The 20784-nt window shown below is 48.4% G+C and overlaps 1 protein-coding gene across 3 annotated transcripts in view; it reads right to left on the bottom strand.

Annotated features, from left to right (window-relative positions):
• Positions 1 to 9380, bottom strand: part of ttll5 (tubulin tyrosine ligase-like family, member 5) — an 80200-nt gene extending 70820 nt beyond the window's left edge. For all 3 annotated transcript variants that reach the window (XM_079254248.1, XM_079254249.1, XM_079254250.1), the window contains exons 1-5: positions 6859 to 9380; positions 6655 to 6761; positions 6494 to 6576; positions 6098 to 6204; positions 5863 to 5993 (exon numbers count right to left, since the gene is read on the bottom strand). In XM_079254248.1, coding sequence (XP_079110374.1) covers positions 5863 to 5993; positions 6098 to 6204; positions 6494 to 6576; positions 6655 to 6761; positions 6859 to 6917 — 487 coding nt within the window. In that variant the 5' untranslated portion in view covers positions 6918 to 9380. The remainder of the gene's footprint in view (positions 1 to 5862; positions 5994 to 6097; positions 6205 to 6493; positions 6577 to 6654; positions 6762 to 6858) is intronic.
• Positions 9381 to 20784: the final 11404 nt, after the last annotated feature.

Genomic DNA, 20784 nt, shown 5'->3' with positions numbered 1-20784 from the left:
CGTGCCGCTGTGGGGGGGCGGGGTGCGGGTCCTGGGCTCTGGTGCCCGGGGCTGTCCCCTGCTTCTCGGGGATCGGGGGTCGGCCCTGCCGTGGGGGGGTTGGGCTGACCTGGACCTGCCGCTGCAGTGGGGGCGGGTCCGTGCCCTGGTGCCCGGCAGAGGGACCCGGGCCCAAGATAGTTGAGGATGGGGGGGTGCCTGTGTATATATGGGGTGTGTATGGAGGAGTGTAGTGGTACATGAATGTATGGGGGGTAGGGGTGCGTGTATGTGGGAGTGTGTTGAGGCATGTATGTGTGGGGGTGTAGGGGTGGGGGTTTAGGGGAGTCCGAAAGTACATGAGTGTGTGGGGTGTAGGGGGGGTACGTATGAGGGAGTGTGATAGGACATGATTGTGTGGGGGGGTGGGGGTGTGGATGAGGGAGTGGGTGGTGTGTGTGTGTGTAGATGTGTGGGTCTGTAGGTGTGTGTGTGTGTGTGTGTGTGTGTAGATGTGTGGGTCTGTAGGTGTGTGTGTGTGTGTGTGTAGGTGTGTGTGTGTAGATGTGTGTGTGTAGATGTGTGGGTCTGTAGGTGTGTAGATGTGTGTGTGTGTGTGTGTAGATGTGTGGGTCTGTAGGTGTGTAGATGTGTGTGTGTGTGTGTGTAGATGTGTGGGTCTGTAGGTGTGTGTGTGTGTAGATGTGTGGGTCTGTAGGTGTGTGTGTGGGTCTGCAGGTGTGTGTGTGTGTGTGTAGATGTGTGGGTCTGTAGGTGTGTGTGTGGGTCTGCAGGTGTGTGTGTGTAGATGTGTGGGTCTGTAGGTGTGTAGATGTGTGTGTAGATGTGTGGGTCTGTAGGTGTGTAGATGTGTGTGTAGATGTGTGGGTCTGTAGGTGTGTGTGTGGGTCTGCAGGTGTGTGTGTGTGTGTGTGTAGATGTGTGGGTCTGTAGGTGTGTGTGTGGGTCTGCAGGTGTGTGTGTGTGTGTGTGTAGATGTGTGGGTCTGTAGGTGTGTAGATGTGTGTGTAGATGTGTGGGTCTGTAGGTGTGTAGATGTGTGTAGATGTGTGGGTCTGTAGGTGTGTGTGTGGGTCTGCAGGTGTGTGTGTGTGTGTGTGTAGATGTGTGGGTCTGTAGGTGTGTAGATGTGTGTGTATACCAGGCTGATGGTGAGGGGGTGTGAATGTGTTGGTGTGTAAAGGAGGAGGGAATGCAACGTGTCTCTGGGTGGGGGCGTCTCCTAGGGGTGTGGGGGCGGTGGGCCCTTGGTCTGTCTCTCCTTCTCCCGCCCCTCCTCTTCTTTGCCCCCCCCCCCCCCACTTCTGCATGTGGTTCGTTGGTGCCTTCTGGGGCCGGTGGCGGCTCCTTTGTTGGGGTTGCTGAGGGCCCTGGTTGTTGGGGCAGCTGCCCTTGGCCTGTCCTGGCCTTCGGGGGCCCCGGGAATGGGGGACGTGCCTCGTGCCGCAGGTGGCTCGTCTTCTTGAGGGAGGGGCGCTTCCCTCGGGACCTAAATCCCCGGACCCCCCTCCTTCCCTTCTTCCACCACACAGGCAGGGCGTTGGGAGGTGGACACGTTGATCTGGATGGTGAGAGAGGCCATCAAGGTGGTCTCCATCGCTGCACCCAGCATCGGTTCACCTCCCAGTTTTATTTACACTTAGTCAACATAACACAAAAAACACACACTGACAACACAGGGACATATTTTGGGGGGGGGGCCATGCAGTGTGCGGTGGGCGGGGCTGCTTTGGTGGTCCCGCTCCCAACATGATGATGCTACTTCTTCCCAGTTTTAGTTGCAAACAACACACACTTCACAATCATTCATAAGCTGGGAGGGAGGGGGTGACAATGGGGTCCTGCCACGCCCCTATTTCCGGGGCTGTGCCGGGGGGGTTTGGGCGGGGGAGTGGTGCTGTTCAGGGGGCCTGGGTCTGGGCTAGCCTGGCGGGGGTGGGACTGCTGCTGGCTCTGGGTGGTGCTGGATCGGCTGCATGTGTGGAGTGGTGGGGGGGCGTTGACAGGGGTGGGGGGTAGTTGTGGGGCCCTGATCGGGGCCCTCCTATCCCCTGCTTCCCCGGGGGGTATCTCACAGGGGACACGTTGGGAAAGAAAGGTGAGGGCGTGCATGAGCCAATGGATGAAGTGGTGAACGAATGTTAGAGTAGAGGGGGGGTGGGGGGATCAGGGTGAAAGAATTTAGGAAAGTGGGTGGCCGCTGGGATAGGGGGAGGGGGGGGGTATGCAGATGGGTGGGGGTGTGTATGTGGGGTTATGTTGGTGGTACGGGGGAGTGATGGGGTGGGTGTACAATGAGGACTGTGAATGTGGATAGAGGGGTGTAGGGAGGTGTGTGTGTGTGTGTGTGTAGAGTGGGGTGTGTGTGTATGGAAGAATGGGTGATTATAGAGGGAGCAGGGATGTGTGTGTGAGGGGGTGTGTGAGTATAAAGAAGGGAGTGTGTGAATGGGGTCTTAGTAGGGGGGTGCATGTTAAAGTGTATGTAGGGGGACCTTGTGTGTGTGTGTGTGTGTGGGGGGGGTGTTATGAGGCGTGTTTGTGTGTATAGGGGAGTATGTGAGTGGGGGCACGGGGGTAGGAGAGTGTGAGTCTGAGTGGGTGTAAGAGAATGGGTGGATAGGATGTGTTTAAGGAAGAAGTGTGGATGCGATGTGTGTGTGTGTGTGTGTGTACGCGTGTGCTGGTGGCCCGGGTCTCGGGGGTCCTCCTGGCGTGCCTCTTGCCTTTGTGTGGGAGGGGTCACACTGGCATGATCTTCTCTGAACCACTCTGTATGTTCTGCATGTGACACAGTCACCGAGTCGTCTGCAGGTTTATTCACTAACAGCAGCTGGTTTTCTCATTTCTGTTTGTTTCTCATTTATCCATCCATCCATCTTCTGCCACTTATCCGGGGTCGGGTCGTGGGGGCAGCAGCCTAAGCAGGGAAGCCCAGACTTCCCTCTCCCCAGCCACATTTGCCAACTCTGCGGGGGGGATCCCGAGGCGTTCCCAGGCCAGCCGAGAGATATAATCCCTCCAGCGTGTCCTGGGTCTTCCCCAGGGTCTCCTCCCAGAGGGACGTGCCTGGAACACCTCACCAGGGAGGTCCAGGAGGCATCCTGACCAGATGCCCGAGCCACCTCAACTGGTTCCTTTCGATGCGGAGGAGCAGCGGCTCTACTCTGATCTCCTCCCGGATGACCGAGCTCCTCACCCTATCTCTAAGGGAGAGCCCGGCCACCCTGCGGAGGAAACTCATTTCAGCCGCCTGTATACGAGATCTCCTTCTTTCGGTCACGACCCACAGCTCATGACCATAGGTGAGGGTAGGAACGTAGATCGACTGGTAAATCGAGAGCTTCACCTTCTGGCTCAGCTCCTCCTTCACCACGACAGACCGGCGCAGAGTCCGCATTACTGCAGACGCCGCACCGATCCGTCTGTCGATCTCGCGCTCCATCCTTCCCTCTCTCGTGAACAGATTTTGAGGTGCTGATTCTCATCCCAGCCGCTTCACACTCGGCCGCGAATCGCTCAAGTGAGAGCTGGAGATCACGACCAGATGAAGCCAACAGGACCACGTCATCCGCAAAAAGCAGAGACCCAATCCTGAGACCACCAAGCCGGATCCCCTCAACACCCCGGCTGCGCCTAGAAATTCTGTCCATATAAGTTATGAACAGAATCGGTGATAAAGGGCAGCCTTGGCGGAGTCCAACCCTCACTGGAAACGGATCCGACTTACTGCTGGCAATGCAGACCAAGCTCTGACAGCTGTCGTACAGGGACCGGACAGCCCGTACAAGGGGGTCCGGTACCCCATACTCCCAGAGTACCCCCCACAGGAGCCCCCGGGGGACACGGTCGAACGCCTTCTCCAGGTCCACAAAGAACATGTAGACTGGTTGGGCAAACTCCCATGCCCCCCCCAGGACCCCAAAGAGGGTATAGAGCTGGTCCACTGTTCCGCGACCAGGACGAAAACCACACTGCTCCTCCTCAATCCGGGATTCGACTATCCGGCGGACCCTCCTCTCCAGGACCCCTGAATAGACCTTACCAGGGAGGCTGAGGAGTGTGATTCCCCTGTAATTGGAACACACCCTCCGGTCCCCCTTCTTAAAAAGGGGGACCACCACCCCAGTCTGCCAATCCAGCGGTACTGTCCCCGATGTCCACGCGATGCTGCAGAGGCGTGTCAGCCAGGACAGCCCCACAGCATCCAGAGCCTTAAGGAACTCCGAGCGGATCTCATCCACCCCCGGGGCCTTGCCGCCAAGGAGCTTTTTGACCACCTCAGCGACTTCAGCCCCAGAGATAGGAGAGTCCACCCCTGAGTCCACCAGCTCTGCTCCCTCATGGGAAGACGTGTTGGTAGGATTGAGGAGGTCTTCGAAGTATTCCCTCCACCGACCCACAACGTCCCGAGTTGAGGTCAGCAGCTCCCCATCTCCACTGTACACAGTGTTGATGGAGCACTGCTTCCCCCTCCTGAGCCACCGGATGGTGGACCAGAATCTCCTCGAAGCCGTCCGGAAGTCTTTCTCCATGGCCTCGCCGAACTCCTCCCATGCCCGAGTTTTTGCCTCGGCAACAGCCGAAGCCGCATGCCGCTTAGCCCGCCGGTACCCATCAGCTGCCTCCAGAGTCCCACAGGCCAAGAAGGCCCGATAGGACTCCTTCTTCAGCTTGACGGCATCCCTCACTGTTGGTGTCCACCAACGAGTCCTGGGATTACCGCCACGACAGGCACCAACAACCTTACAGCCACAGCTCCGGCCGGCCGCCTCAGCAATAGAGGCACGGAACACAGCCCATTCGGACTCAATGTCCCCTGCCTCACTCGGGACATGGTTGAAGCTCTGCTGAAGGTGGGAGTTGAAGCCCGCTCTGACAGGGGACTCAGCCAGACGTTCCCAGCAGACCCTCACAACACGTTTGGGCCTGCCAGATCTGACCGGCTTCCTCCCCCACCATCTGAGCCAACTCACCACCAGGTGGTGATCAGCTGAAGCTCCGCCCCCCTCTTCACCCGAGTGTCCAAGGCATGTGGCCGCAGGTCCGACGATACGACTACAAAATCCATCATCGAACTGCGGCCCAGGGAATCCTGATGCCAGGTGTACATATGGACACTCTTATGCTGGAACATGGTGTTCGTTATAGACAATCCATGACGAGCACAGAAGTCCAATAACAAAACACCATTTGGGTTCAGAGGGGGGGGGACCATGCCCCCCAATCACTCCCCTCCAGGTCTCACTGTCATTGCCCACGTGAGCATTGAAGTCCCCCAGCAGAACAATGGAGTCCCCAGAAGGAGCACCCTCCAGCACTCCCTCCAAGGACCCCAGAAAGGGTGGGTACTCTGAACTGCTGTTCGGTGCATAAGCACAGACAACAGTCAGGACCCGTCCCCCCACCCGGAGGCGGAGGGAAACTACCCTTTCATCCACCGGGGTAAACCCCAACGTGCAGGCACCAAGCTGGGGGCTGATGAGAATGCCCACACCTGCTTGGCGCCTCTCACCATGAGCAACTCCAGAGTGGAAGAAGGTCCAGCCCCTCTCGAGGGTACTGGTTCCAGAGCCCAAGCCATGCGTCGAGGTGAGTCCAACTATATCTAGTCGGAACCGCTCAACCTCGCGCACAAGCTCAGGCTCCTTCCCCACCAGAGAGGTGACGTTCCACGTCCCCAGAGCCAGCTTCTGCAGCCGGGGATCGGACCGCCAGGGTCCCCGCCCCTTGCTGCCGCCCAGCTCACATTGCACCCGACCCCTACGGCTCCTCCTGCAGATGGTGAGCCCACGGGACTATCTGAACGTAACTACCATAACGCTGGAGTTGCCCTGGAGACATAATGGCGACATCTCTTACTGTGGAACCTCTGGAGTTCTGAGGGTAGAACGAAGGTCTGAGGAATGATGTGGAAGTTCCTGAACCCATGAGTCTGCTGCATCCTCTGGATGTTCCTGTAGAGACGGTCCTTCCTGGTGAGCTCGTATGACCTGGAAACAGGAAGAAATTCCAGTTTTGAAGCCGACGGCACCAACACAAGGAGGGAGCTATAGAGAGCTTGGACACTGTTATTCCCTCCATATTCTCAGCTTACCTGGGGAAGTGGTTGACCTTCTGGAAGTCCTGAAGGCTGCGCAGGACGTAGGGCTTCAAGTGAGACCCGGTCCACATCAGGTTGAAGTCATTACTGTTTGGATGGACCTGAAACACACCATTTCACACACTTACACCACATTTACCGTCATTCTAGCGGTGAGGAGTCACACGTGCTTCTACTTCCGGTCAACATCAATCATGTAAGAAACCCTGTATGATCAATAGCTCCTTACACATCAATAAATATTCCACCCACAACATGTTTTCCAACTTTGCTTAAAAACAGAACATTTTAAGTTGCAAGAACCCCAGAAAACAGCAGTGGCACCCTGGAAGGGTGTGTGGTTTCCAGGGTGCAGACTGGATGGTGTGAATGGTTCCAGGTGGACTTTACCTCATGGAATCCATGACTGTTCAGAATTCTCCGCACCAGGCAGCTCTCCGTTCGGACAATCTTGAAGGCCAGATTATATCGTTCTGGACAAACCAAACATAAGACAAAGGTCTATCAGTCCTGTTCTGACCCGCTGGGTCCCATCTGGTTTTGAACAGTACCTCCAACAACGCAGATGTTCCGGTCCCTGGAGACCACAGCATCTGGAAGGAAGAGAAGGACTGGGACGGTCCGGCTCAGGCCGCTCCAGGTGACGTAGGGATGGACTCTGGTGGAAAAGCAACAGAAACAGTCAAGAAAGCTGGATCAGAACAGATCCTGGGTAGATCCAGATCCAGGTTTATGACCTGGGGATCTGGACTTACTCATGCTCGTCCTCTGAGGAAGACTCCATCACCTTCCTCCCTCCAACCACAGCAGGCATCTCCTCATGGAGACAGACTGACTTCAGGTTGAGATCCTCCTGGAACCAAACGGACTAAACGTCATGTGCTGGTACCCGGGTCACGTGACGGTACCCGGGTCCCGGTCGATAAAAGCGAGCCCACAATGACGTAACAACAGGTACGTTCCACCTGCAGTTAATGCGACAGAAGCCCGACGGTGCGACGGCTGCTAGCAGCTGGCTGAACAGGCTCAGTGAGCATGGTGCACATAAACCTTGTCCAGACCTGGACCTGAACAAGAAGCTACAACCACCGGAACTTTGGGTTTATCTTCCACCGAGCCTGCTAACAGCTAACTATCCTCCCACCGAGCCTGCTAACAGCTAGCTATCCTTCCACCGAGCCTGCTAACACCTGCCAAGAGCTAGCCGTCCTTCCACCGAGCCTGCTAACAGCTAGCTATCCTTCCACCGAGCCTGTTAACAGCTGGCTATCCTTCCACCGTCCCTGCTAACAGCTGCTAACTGCTAGCTATCCTCCCACCGAGCCTGCTAACAGCTGCTAACAGCTAGCTATCCTTCCTCCGAGCCTGCTAACAGCTGCCAACAGCTAGCCGTCCTTCCGCCGAGCCTGTTAACAGCTGGCTATACTTCCACCGTCCCTGCTAACAGCTGCTAACTGCTAGCTATCCTTCCACCGAGCCTGCTAACAGCTGCCAACAGCTAGCCGTCCTTCCACCGCGTCTGCTAACAGCTAGCTATCCTTCCACCGAGCGTGCTAACAGCTGCCAACAGCTAGCCGTCCTTCCACCGAGCCTGCTAACAGCTGCTAACTGCTAGCTATCCTTCCACCGAGCCTGCTAACAGCTGCCAACAGCTAGCCGTCCTTCCGCCGAGCCTGTTAACAGCTGGCTATCCTTCCACCGTCCCTGCTAACAGCTGCTAACTGCTAGCTATCCTTCCACCGAGCCTGCTAACAGCTGCCAACACGTAGCCGTCCTTCCACCGAGCCTGTTAACAGCTGGCTATCCTTCCACCGTCCCTGCTAACAGCTGCTAACTGCTAGCTATCCTCCCACCGAGCCTGCTAACAGCTAGCTATCCTTCCACCGAGCCTGATAACAGCTGCTAACAGCTAGCTATCCTTCCTCCGAGCCTGCTAACAGCTGCCAACAGCTAGCCGTCTTTCCGCCGAGCCTGTTAACAGCTGGCTATCCTTCCACCGAGCCTGCTAACAGCTGCTAACAGCTAGCTATCCGTCCAACGAGCCTGCCACCAGCTCGCTATCCTTCCACCGAGCCTGCTAACAGCTAGCTATCCTTCCACCGAGCCTGCTAACAGCTAGCTATCCTTCCACCGAACTTCCTAACAGCTAGCCGTCCTTCCACCAAACCTGCTAACAGCTGCTAACAGCTCGCTGTTCGTCCACAGAGCCTGCTAACAGCTGCTAACAGCTAGCTATCCTTCCACCGACCCTGCTAACAGCTAGCTATCCTTCCACCGAGCCTGCTAACAGCTGCTAACAGCTAACTATCCTCCCACCGAGCCTGCTAACAGCTAGCTATCCTTCCACCGAGCCTGCTAACAGCTGCCAACAGCTAGCCGTCCTTCCACCGAGCCTGCTAACAGCTAGCTATCCTTCCTCCGAGCCTGCTAACAGCTAGCTATCCTTCCTCCGAGCCTGCTAACAGCTGCTAACAGCTAACTATCCTCCCACCGAGCCTGCTAACAGCTAGCTATCCCTCCACCGAGCCTGCTAACAGCTGCCAACAGGTAGCCGTCCTTCCACCGCGTCTGCTAACAGCTAGCTATCCTTCCACCGAGCCTGATAACAGCTAGCTATCCTTCCACCGAGCCTGATAACAGCTAGCTATCCTTCCACCGAGCCTGATAACAGCTGCCAACAGCTAGCCGTCCTTCCGCCGAGCCTGTTAACAGCTGGCTATCCTTCCACCGTCCCTGCTAACAGCTGCTAACTGCTAGCTATCCTCCCACCGAGCCTGCTAACAGCTAGCTATCCTTCCACCGAGCCTGATAACAGCTGCTAACAGCTAGCTATTCTTCCACCGAGCCTGCTAACAGCTGCCAACATCTAGCTGTCCTTCCACCGAGCCTGCTAACAGCTAGCCGTCCTTCCACTGAGCCTGCTAACAGCTGCTAACAGCTAGCTATCCGTCCAACGAGCATGCTACCAGCTCGCTATCCTATCACCGAGCCTGCTAACAGCTAGCTATCCTTCCACCGAGCCTGCTACCAGTGAGCTATCCTTCCACCGAGCCTGCTAACAGCGAGCAATCCTTCCACCGAGCCTGCTAACAGCTAGCTATCCTTCCACCGAACTTGCTAACAGCTAGCCGTCTTTCCACCAAACCTGCTAACAGCTGCTAACAGCTCGCTGTCCTTTCACCGAGCCTGCTAACAGCTAGATATCCTTCCACCAGGTTCCTCTCCGTAACCATAGACATCGTATATATCATAGACATCGTGATGTCTATGTCCGTAACTACAACAACTGAGTAGCAACAGAATACCGAGCATGCGCAGTCACTTTGCTCACGTGACCGTATTGTAACGCGCAGGAGATGATAAAGTTAAGGCCGTTTTTTGTTCCTCAACCCCGCATTTGATTATTATTATTATTGTAAAAGAGTAAATGTGTTCGATAAACTGTGTTCCGGCGATTTTGTTTTAAAGGAGCCAGACCGGAAGTATGCGCCGTGCGCGATCCCTTTTCTTCCCCCTTAAAGCTTTGAGAATAATCAATACATGAATACATCCACAAGAACGTATTGATGCATATAATGAGAACAGCAAACAGAGAAAATAAGGAAACATGTAAATAATAATAATAATAATAATAATAATAATGACACATAAAATAAAAAAAATGAAAATAAAAACATCACAAGAAGAAAACAAGATTATTCATACTATCATTGATACATTTTTGTTACTATTGATAATTTTTCATATGGTTATTCAAACAAATACCTGAAACTCAGCAAATATTTACTGTTTTAACAGCCTTACTTTTTTTTTGCTTTGGAATGATAGTTGAGACATACTGCTCCAGTTCAGTCTTTAGCACCAAAAACAGTGGAGTTTTTCTTGTAAACTTGCATTTATGAATGTGATGTTTGGTCACAAATAAAATTAGATTTACAGGAAAAAGTGCATCATTATTAATCATACGGGGTCTAAAAAAAACAAGTATAACATCTTTGTAGTACAAGGAGAAATCAGGGAGAATATTAGCAATAATAAATGAATAAATTCTTTCCAGAGATTATATGTGAACTGACAGGACCAAAACAAATGTGAAACGGTCTCAGGAGACTACAAGAGCATTTCACATCCACATTTATCTTAAACTTATTTATATGTACATTTGTGGGATAAAATCTGTGGAGTAACTTAAATGAGACTTCTTTCACTTTGTTTGTTAATAAAAACCCCTGGGGTAGGGACCAGACTTTCTCCCAGTCTATGTTTGAGTCCAGTTTATTCCAGAAAAAATAACAGAAGAAGTAGAGACTCGCTCAGCCTGAAGCAAGGATGTAACTTGGGAATTGGAGCCTTTATATGCAGAAAAACATATTGTACCTAACATGAGCTGATGTTGTCAGCCCGTATACGTTTAACTATGTGCACCTCTAATCACAGTACATATATATTGCAATTTATCAAGCGTGCCGCTTTTATTGTGAAGCGAGCGGTGTGAAGCGAGCGGAAGTCACTGGGTAAGCCCGTGTGCAACTTCCTAGCTTCCTTTAAATACGGGGCCCACAGCGTTCTCAGGTGAGAATTGCTGGGCTGTAGTTGCCGGCGAAAGCTTCCAGACGTGGGACCGACGTGTGTGTGTACATCTGTGGCATGGAAATGTGGAAAAAATAATAAAATAAAGACAAAGAAGGAAGTGCCGGACTACTGTTCATTCTAAGGGTGCAACACTGAGTTGGATCTGGAGGTGATATTGATACTGGTGGAGAGCTGGTGACAGATCTAAATAACATACAGAGGCCAGACGGCACAGCATAAAAACTATGGAGAATTCTTTTGGAGTCACTGGGATCTGATACTTGGCAAGGAATTCTGAATAACTGTATAGCAGACCATCTTTGTTAAAAAGCTGACTGAAATAATACCATTGTGGAACCAGTTGTCATAAGAGAGACTTATTCTTTAGACAACGTTGCAGTTGTTCCATAAATAACATTTCTGTGGAGAGAAGTTGTGCTTGTAGAGCAAAGCCCACGCCAACAGAGCCTGCTGATGGAAGTTGGAGACTTTAACTGGGATTTTCTGTGTTTTACAGAACAAAATTAACTTTAGACCACCTAACTGTGAAAAAACATGAGGTATGAAGTTCCAGATGGAAGTGGGCTTTTTTAGATATTGTTTGATCCAGTTTATTTTGAATGTACAATTGAGAGAATTAAAGTGGGTGAAGTTCAAACCTCCTTTGTTAGATGAATTTAGAACCAGAGATTTACGGATGTAGTGAATTTAGTTTTTCCATAAGAAATGATATAACATCTTATCGATACATTTGCAGAAAGGGTCGTTGACATGTCGAGACTGGGCAGCATTAAACAAGAGATGCTTTCCGTCTTGGTGATCACAACTCTGCCTTTTAGGGACAAATCTCTTTGCAACCACTTGTAGCAACCCCCAAGGCCGAATTAACCCCCGAATCAGATAAGAACTCAGGACTTTCTGCTTCAAAAGGAAGTCCATCCACACATCTCCGAAACAGAGCTCAATGAAAGCCCTAAAAATCAGATCCATCTCAATCTGGGTAGCCAGACCTCCACTTTAAACCAGGAACCCTGCTGGTTTTATCTTGTTCCTGGTAGGAAATGTCTACACAGACAGACTGTGGCACCCTTTTGAAGTTGGACCCTGGTAAGAGCCTGTTGTCCATCACCCCAGGAGGTCCCTCTGTATCCACAGCACACAGAGACCAGATTCCAGAGCAGGACCTTTAAGCTCTGAACTCTAAAACTGTATAAGATACTGGATGTATCCTCAGTACACCTGGATAAATGGACTCTTCTTCCTTTCTAAATTAATCCAAGACTTTAACCGTTTTTCAGATGTGAAATCCACAGAAGTTAGCAAGTTAGTTCATTTCTGTGATTCCTTGGATGGAGCAATGGTGCCATCTAGCAGACACCCTCGAACAGGTTGAGATATGCATTTCAGGCTGATTAAATACCCAGTGATTAACATTATATGCTGTTGTTATTAACGACTCCGACTCAAAGTAAGAACTTGTTGTGTGGAAATGATTTCTTGACCCACCAGGTCCGTGGAAAGTGAAAATCATCGTTGAAATGTCTTGTACCTGTTAACAAACCTTTTCCCCTTTTGACAGCAGCAAAACTGTTTTAAGGTTCATGTTTATAAGGATCATTCATACTTCTGCTCGTCTATAAATGGATTTTATAGACATGTTTTGAGGTTGGAAAAATGTTAAGTTTAATTCCCCAAGAACTCAGTATTTTGACCAAACCTTCAGACTCCATGTCCTGACCCCTGCGCTCTGATTGGATAATCTAAGGTCCGCCCCAGAGCGCCGGCAAATTTAACTACGGGTCTTTCTGGAACTCGGGCTCTTACTTCTCTTTTGTCTTCCTCTCTTATCTTCTTTTGTCTTTTTTTCTGCTCGTTTTTCTCTCGTTTTCTTTGTTTCTCTCTTGTTTTTTTTTGTTTTCGTTTAATGCTTGCTTTAGTCATGTTTTTGTCCGTCTGGTGCCGTGCTCGTTTTTATTAAGTAAGTTCGCTCGCTCGACTGCTTAACACCAGAAAACTCATCCAATCCTGGCTGAACAATTTTTGCTTCTGACACACCATCGTAGCTGCTCTCCCGGCCCACAAAGACTGTAACCAGTAACGTACGGACGACCTGAACGTTACTGCTCCAGCTGATCCCAGGACTTTGCCGGCACCCGTGGATTCTAATCGGAGTTGGGTCCAGCTTCAGACGTCGAACCAGTTCGAGGCGAGCTCCTGACTTCTGCGGAGGTCCCCTTTGGACAAGTATCAGGACGACCACTGAATCCTTGCCCACTGGACCCAAGGTTCGGGTTCTGGACCACCAAGGCGCTGAAGTAAGGCCGACCCATTATTCCACTGTCTCCGATCCAGCTGGTGTCTTAGTAAGCAGAAGCTGCCCTTTTTAAATCCATTCCCCCGGTATCCGCCTGATAGTCTACCCTGACATACTTAGTTAACTTCATTAGACTTGCCATCTTTCCAGCCTTCCTAGTTGTGTAAGTTATGCAAGCTGCTTACATAACTTTACCTTTAATAGTTTTATTTTATATTTATGCTGTTGGCTCGGCTCGAGCTTCCATACTCTCTCTCTCTCTCTCTCTCTCTCTCTCTCTCTCTCTCTCTCTCTCTCTCTCTCTCTCTCTATATATATATATATATATATATATATATATATATATATATATATATATATATATATGTATATATATATATATATATATATATATATATATATATATATATATATATATATATATATAACTCTCTCTCTCTCATCTTGGCTAATTCAGTATGTGATGCTTGCTGACGCTATTTCTGGTTTACATTATTAATTTCATTTGTGCCTGATGATTTTAACCGGTGTGGGTTTTAATAAAGTGTGTTATATCTTAAGAAGTCGTGGTAGCGAGACCGATCTTTGAGAAGTGATTTGTTCCCTCTGACGAAAACTGACAGTAAGTGTATTCTGAGACTGATGGTTATCTGTTATTAGACAAATATCATTGTCATATTGCGGTATTCCCTGCCTGACCGTATAACACATTTAGGGCTGGGTGGTCCCCCGAGATCATCCGCTTGTCTAAGGACACAGCAGATTAATAATTAAAACACCCACTGTCACTCCGACATTGGATTCCAGGTTAACGTTAATAATCATACGCTACACACTGATTAAAAGCTTTTTCAGCTTTATCAATCAGGGGACAGAAATTCAATTTGGCTCTAGATTGTCTATCTTTAGTAATATGAATGCTAAGATATAAAACTGAATCTTTTCCAGGGATATCACACAATGTAGGTGTAGAGCAATTATTCACAGGCAGCAACTCGCATTTATTTAGATTTAGCGTGAGACCCGAGGCTTTGGAAAAGGACTGAATAGTGTTGATGGCTCATGGTTTCTGTCAAGCAATAAACAGCGCTGTATCATCCGCCAACTGGTGAATCAAAATTTGCCTGCTTGCAATACTAATTCCTCTAATAGGACTGTTTTTAATGTGTAAATTAAGAAGTTGGGCAGCGGGAGAAACAGAGAGAGGGACTCCAGGACTTAGAGGGAACCTTGGGGAGGTCCCGTTGCTTAATTTAATAGAACTGTTTCCATTTGTATACCATGTTTGAACTAATTTGCAAAAAAAAAAGACCAAATCCAAATTTGTCCAGGGTTTCATAATAAAACTATGCTCTAAAGAATCAAAGGCCTTAAAAAGTCTAAGAAAAGAATAAAACTGTACTTTTAATGAGCTCAGAGTAATCCAGTATATCCAGGACCTCACATTATTAGAAATATGTCTATTTTGTTTAAATCCAGATGGCTTTAATCAATAATTGAGTCCAGAGCTGGTTTAAAACTTTTAGCAAGTATTAGGGTAAAGATTTTATAATAATTATTTAATGAGGAGATGGGACTCCAGTTGTCTAACAAGAGAGAATCTTTCCTGGGTTTAGGAATTAGTGCTATTAGGCTCTGAGTTGAAGTAGGGGGTAAGGAACCTCTGGTAGTACTCTCAGAAAAAACTTCATTTAAAAATGGGGCTAGACTTTAAGAAAATGTTGATAAAATTCAGCTGTCAAGCCACCTGTTCCAGGTCATTTATTCATCTTTAGCTGATTAATTGCAGTTATGACTTCTTTCAGTGTCTTTCAGTTTCCAGTAAGAGGATTTAGGGGAGTTACTGGAGAATGAAGGAAAGTGAATTTTAATAGTTTTATGGTCAGATGATGGCAATGGTAAAATATTTGCAGCTACATTTTTTACATCTTTGGATATGAGCCAGAAGTCAGTCCAGGATTGCCTTGATTGTGCTTTATTACTCCATGTGTATAACTTCTGCTGTGAGTGATTATCCCTCCATATATCGGTTAAACTAAAACTATGCATGAGGTTTTTTAAATAGGAATTAGGTTCCAAGTTCCTTACAGGCATCCTGTCCAAATGATTATCTAAAACAGTGTTGAAATCTCCGCCTAGGATGATATAAGAATTTGGAAATTCAGCCAGCCAGTACAAAAGTTGCTCCTCCAATTTATAAAAAAAAAAAAGCATTATTTTCTGTTAGTGAGTTAAAGCCATGAACATGAACAATAATGTATGTCACGTCAGTAATTTCTATAATCAGAATTATATAATGGCTGCTTTTGTCACAGCCAGAGTTTATTACTTTTCCATTAAAGCAGTTTAGAATACGACACCAGCTGATTGTGCAGATCTGTGGGACAGCCATACAGCCATACAACCTTCATACAGAATGAGGAAAGGTAATAAAAATTTAGTCACATGTAAGATGACTTGCTTTGCTCAAACCAGCATGTAGTATTTTTATTTTCCCATTTCGAGATATACATATATATACATATACATATATATATATATATATATATATATATATATATATATATATATATATATATATATATATATATATATATATATATATATATATATTGAACCCGGAGTAAATTGCAAAATGAAAATGCAAACAATGAACAGTTTCCAAAATGTATGTGTACTCATGTCTCACCATCGACGTCTTCTGATGGAAAAGCTTCTATTCCCCCCTCAAAGACACGAGCACCCACGAAGAAGGCTAACTTGCCATCCTTACGCGCTTGTTCAACGATGGGCTGCAGTTTTTTCCTTTTCTTCCTGTCCTCCACCAGTTTTCAGTCCTTGTTCTTCAGCAACCTGGACTCTTTTGCAGCGCGCCATAGAGCATCTCGATGGGATCTGGAGGTGAAGCGTATGATGATGCCTCTGCTGGGTACCTGGCTTTCTCAGACCCAAGCGGTGTACGACGTCTATGGCGTCTGGCAGCTTGGCTTTAGCCTCTGGAAGTAGCTCCTGGAACATCTGAATGATTTCTTTCTGCAGGTCATTCTCCTCCAGGCCATAGAGTTTGAGATTCCAGCGGCGTATGCTACTGTTTTCCCTACGTTTACACGACAAGTTTGAACCAGCGCTTCACGGTAATCAACTCTCTGTTTCTTGCTTTTAATATCAGCACTAACTGCCTTCAAGGACTCTTTCATACCAGCGATTTGCTGAGAATTTTCCCTGACTGCCAGTTTCACGTCAGCAATCAGCACAGAGTTGTTGCTGACTGAACTTTCCATCGACCTGCTGTTGATGAGCTGAGAGAGGGAAGCTGGGCGAGGATAGCGCCATTTGTCATGTCTTCCACTCGTCTCACTTTGGTTGCAGTTGATTTAACTGGGCTGACAGGGAGCGGCGAAACTTGTCCTCCGGTATGGAGATTTTTAAAGCACTGGTATCAGACTCAAGGTAAACATGCATGTTGTCAATGAGCACGTTGTTAACATCTGCTTGTTCTGTGGAAGCTGAAGCCACCGTCTTGCTAGCAGCACATGCGTTAGCGATCAATTTTCTGGCGTCGCTCTTCCTCTTATCTTCCTCTAATCTTATCTTTATCAGCAAAGTTTATTTAAATATAGCCAGATATATGTGGTACTTGAAATAACTAAAAAACCAGGAACCAGAACCCTCGAGAGGGGCTGGACCTTCTTCCACTCTGGAGTTGCTCATGGTGAGAGGCGCCGAGCAGGTGTGGGCATTCTCATCAGCCCCCAGCTTGGTGCCTGCACGTTGGGGTTTACCCCGGTGGATGAAAGGGTAGTTTCCCTCCGCCTCCGGGTGGGGGGGCGGGTCCTGACTGTTGTCTGTGCTTATGCACCGAACAGCAGTTCAGAGTACCCACCCTTTCTGGAGTCCTTGGAGGGAGTGCTGGAGGGTGCTCCTTCTGGGGACTCCATTGTTCTGCTGGGGGACTTCAATGCTCACGTGGGCAATGACAGTGAGACCTGGAGGGGAGTGATTGGGAGGCATGGTCCCCCCCCTCTGAACCCAAATGGTGTTTTGTTATTGGACTTCTGTGCTCGTCATGGATTGTCCATAACGAACACCATGTTCCAGCATAAGAGTGTCCATATGTACACCTGGCATCAGGATTCCCTGGGCCGCAGTTCAATGATCGATTTTGTAGTCGTATCGTCGGACCTGCGGCCACATGCCTTGGACACTTCTGTTTATCTATATGTTGTATGTTTTATTGTTGTAAAGCAATTTGTGTCTGTGACAAGCACTATATAAATAAATTTTACTACCTTACAAGCATGATGCGTCCGAGAAGAATCGGGGAATAATCAATTAGACTCACTGGATGAATGGAGCAAACAGGAGCTACACACAAACACTCCTTCCTTCTGGTGGGGGACATCAGCAAAGCTCCACGGCTGGAATATTAAAAACCAGGAGTCCAGGAGGAAGTTATGGATGCTTTTTCTGTGGAACAGATGCGGACCTCTACCCAGTACATGCCAAGGTACTTGGAGCCTCCTCTATAAAACTCACGGCTATACAAACGCCAGCTGTACACCAGTTCTAGTCCACTTCTGGGGTTTCTAAAAGCAGGACTTGGCGGTAAAACGTCCCGACCTCCGCGCCAACTCTGACCCCGGCGTACGACAACATCTGGAGAAACGGGAAACGGCGACACCAAAGGCAGAAAATAAAAAGAAATCTGAGCCATTTGTTCCAAATGAAACGTAAACTTTCCCCCAGAATGTTGGACATTAACAGCATCTGCAGAAGAAGAGAAAAAGTTCCTCCAGCACGTAAAACGTCCAGCAGGAAAATGTTCTGAAACCAAGCAGTTCTACATGTTAGAAAAGCCACATCACACAGTTAATAAGTCGTACAGAAGCTGCCGTACTAATAAAGCTCTACATGAAGACCTGCAGGTAAAAGGAGGCGGTCGCCATGACAACAGCCCATCATCAGGCTGCTCAGGTGTTTCCTCCACCTGCAGATACAGAACATGAAGTGATGGTTGGAGATAAAATGCTCCCCAATGCGTAAAGGCGCACAGTGGCTTATTCAACTCAATTCAACTTTATTTGTACAGCGCCACCTCACAACAATGTTGTCACAGATCACTTTACATACACATCATTTCAAGCCAATTCATACATAGCCTGTCATAGAAACCTGTTAGAATCCATCCACACAGCGTTCAACGTGAACATCAGCACAGCACACACTGATCGTTCTCTGTGAAGCAAACGTGTTGCAGGAACGCAGCTCTTTTATTTAGTTCACCTGACATGCATCATCTCACCAGGTGTGTCATGTGATCATGGTGTCAAAACAAAACAAACAGCTTAGAAAAAAGTTAGTGACAAGTTAGGATGGGAGCACATCAACACCCCACTGCTCACATACAAAAAGAATCTATGACATAAACATACATGTCATGTTGCTCATTTGCATAAGAAAACATTTCATACTCCAAACATAAACATCTGAAGCTTCATCAGCTTGACTTTAGTTGAAGGTTTTGTTAATATGTCTGCAACCATATCATTGGTTGGACAGTAGTCCAAGTTAATCTGACCTCCATTTATTGGTGATATTTCACATCCACATGTTTCCAACGTTGTCTGTTCCTAGGACTCTTGGCTAAAGCTATCGCACCTTGACTGTCTTCATAAACAACACATCTGTAGTCCTGACCATCAAAACCATGTAAAAGCTGCTTTAGGTAAAGGCACTCTTGCATAGTAGCAGCCGATGCCATATATTCAGCCTCACAGGTTGACAATGCGACTGTAGGTCTTAGTTCTCCATGATACCAGTGGGCCATTGTTGTTTAAGCTAACACAATACCCTGTGGTACTTTTCCGATCGTCTACATCAGCAGCCCAACTGGCATCACCCTAAGCATATATTAGGCTCTCGTCTTTGCTTTTCCCAAAACAGAGTTCTTTGTTTTGAGTTCCTTTTAGATCCCTTAAAACATGCTGAACAGTTGTCCATTGTTCAGTCGTTGGTTCAGTGAAGTCCTGGGACAGTTTCCTCACTACAGACTTTAAAGGGTTCCTATTCTGGTATGTGGAGTTTTCTGAGCTTTCTACAGTGTTACAGTGTTGAATCCTCATCAGACATGAGAACGACACTGTTTTTTATCACCTAAACACATGTTTGAGTTTGAGTTTGAGTTCCTTTTAGATCCCTTAAAACATGCTGAACAGTTGTACATTGTTCAGTCGTTGGTTCAGTGAAGTCCTGGGACAGTTTCCTCACTACAGAGTTTAAGTCTGGCCTTGTACAGGTTGCATGATAGATTAAACTGCTTCTCTGTATTTGTCACATCACTCATTTGTTCAGCGTCATCGCCGTAGTCAAGCTTCTGTTCACATGGGGTCTTTCTCTGCTTGCAGTGTAACATCAGGTCTGTAACATTTCCTCATTCATAGCATTAACCCATTATCAGCATCAACTGAAGTGTTTGTATGTCTGGAGTAGATCACATAGAAGTCTATAACAGCAGACAACATCAGCCATGTCATCTTCCATACAACAAGTATAGTCCCCATAATAATCCAGCTTGTTCCTCCCTCTTACAGGACAGCGCCTAACTTCAGGTTTTTCTTCGTCTTCTCTTTCTTCTACCTCAGTTTGCTTTGTCTGAATCACACTCCACTGTACTGTGTTCAATGACCACCTCTTGGTTTCTGCTTTCTGTGACTGGTGGGCTTTTTACTGAGTGTCTTTTACTTTGGATAACAACATCATCCTCCTCAGCATCCAACATGTCTTCAGATATTTCATTTATTTTAGATACAAACTTTACAAGTCAGTGTTTGTGGATTTTTATGTAACTAGGATGATAAACCAGAAAGGCTGGACTGTTCTTGTTGTATCCAACAAAAATACCTTTCTCACATCTAGAGTCCAGTTTCCCTTTATGATGCCTGTATGCATAACACACTTGTCCGAAGTTCTGCATCCTGGCAATGTTGGCTTTTCTACCCGTTAACATATAGAGAGGAGTTTGTTTGGTACGATTGTTAAAGCACCTGTTCCTCACTACTGCAGCTGTCTGGACAGTGTAGGTGTGACGGGGTCAACGCATGGTTTTTAAATGAAGTAGTTTTTATTGCATGTGTTTCTATCTTTGCTGTGCCACTAACCCCCCTGGAGGCCTAACGAGCTCAACCCTATGGTTAAGTGGGAACACCTGTCAGTGTCTGGGCAGACTCTTTAAAGGAGCAACAGGTGTGGCGGAGGAGCAGAAGAGAAGCAGGAGAGGAGCAGGACAAGGAAGGGGACGGAGCTCCTGGAAAATGGAAGACGGCGACGACGAAGAAGAGATTGCTGAGGGGCCAGTGACGACTGGTCCCGCCGCGGCTTGGTGGTGGCAAGGCAGAGCCTGAAGTGCGGCAGCCGATCTGGACCCTAAGGCGCAGCTACCAAGTCCTGGGCCTACGGATACTCCTGGTCCAGGACCAAGCGTGAGTAAAATGGCCTAGTTTAGGGTCCAGAGGGAGAGGCTGGCTGCAGGGCCAGGCAGGAGGGTTCCCCTCCTAAGCGTGTAGACTGCTGCGTATGCTCCTCCCTGGCAGATACCATCATTCTGGGTTGTGGGGAGGGGGGGTGTCCGTCCGGTGTCCCTCCTCCTCTGTCGTTCCTCCGTGGACAGATGAGCTCGGCCCAGCTGCATGGGCTCCTCGGACTGTGTTGTGCTAAGAAGGGAAGGGCGGACCGCTCCGACGGTGGAGCTGGGAGAAGACAGCTCAGGACCAGTCAAACACTTTCTTCAGCTCATCTA

The sequence above is a fragment of the Telmatherina bonti genome (genome assembly GCF_933228915.1).
Source record: "Telmatherina bonti genome assembly, chromosome: 15".
In the NCBI taxonomy this organism is placed as follows: domain Eukaryota; kingdom Metazoa; phylum Chordata; class Actinopteri; order Atheriniformes; family Telmatherinidae; genus Telmatherina; species Telmatherina bonti.
This window is presented reverse-complemented; position numbering and strand designations above follow the sequence as displayed.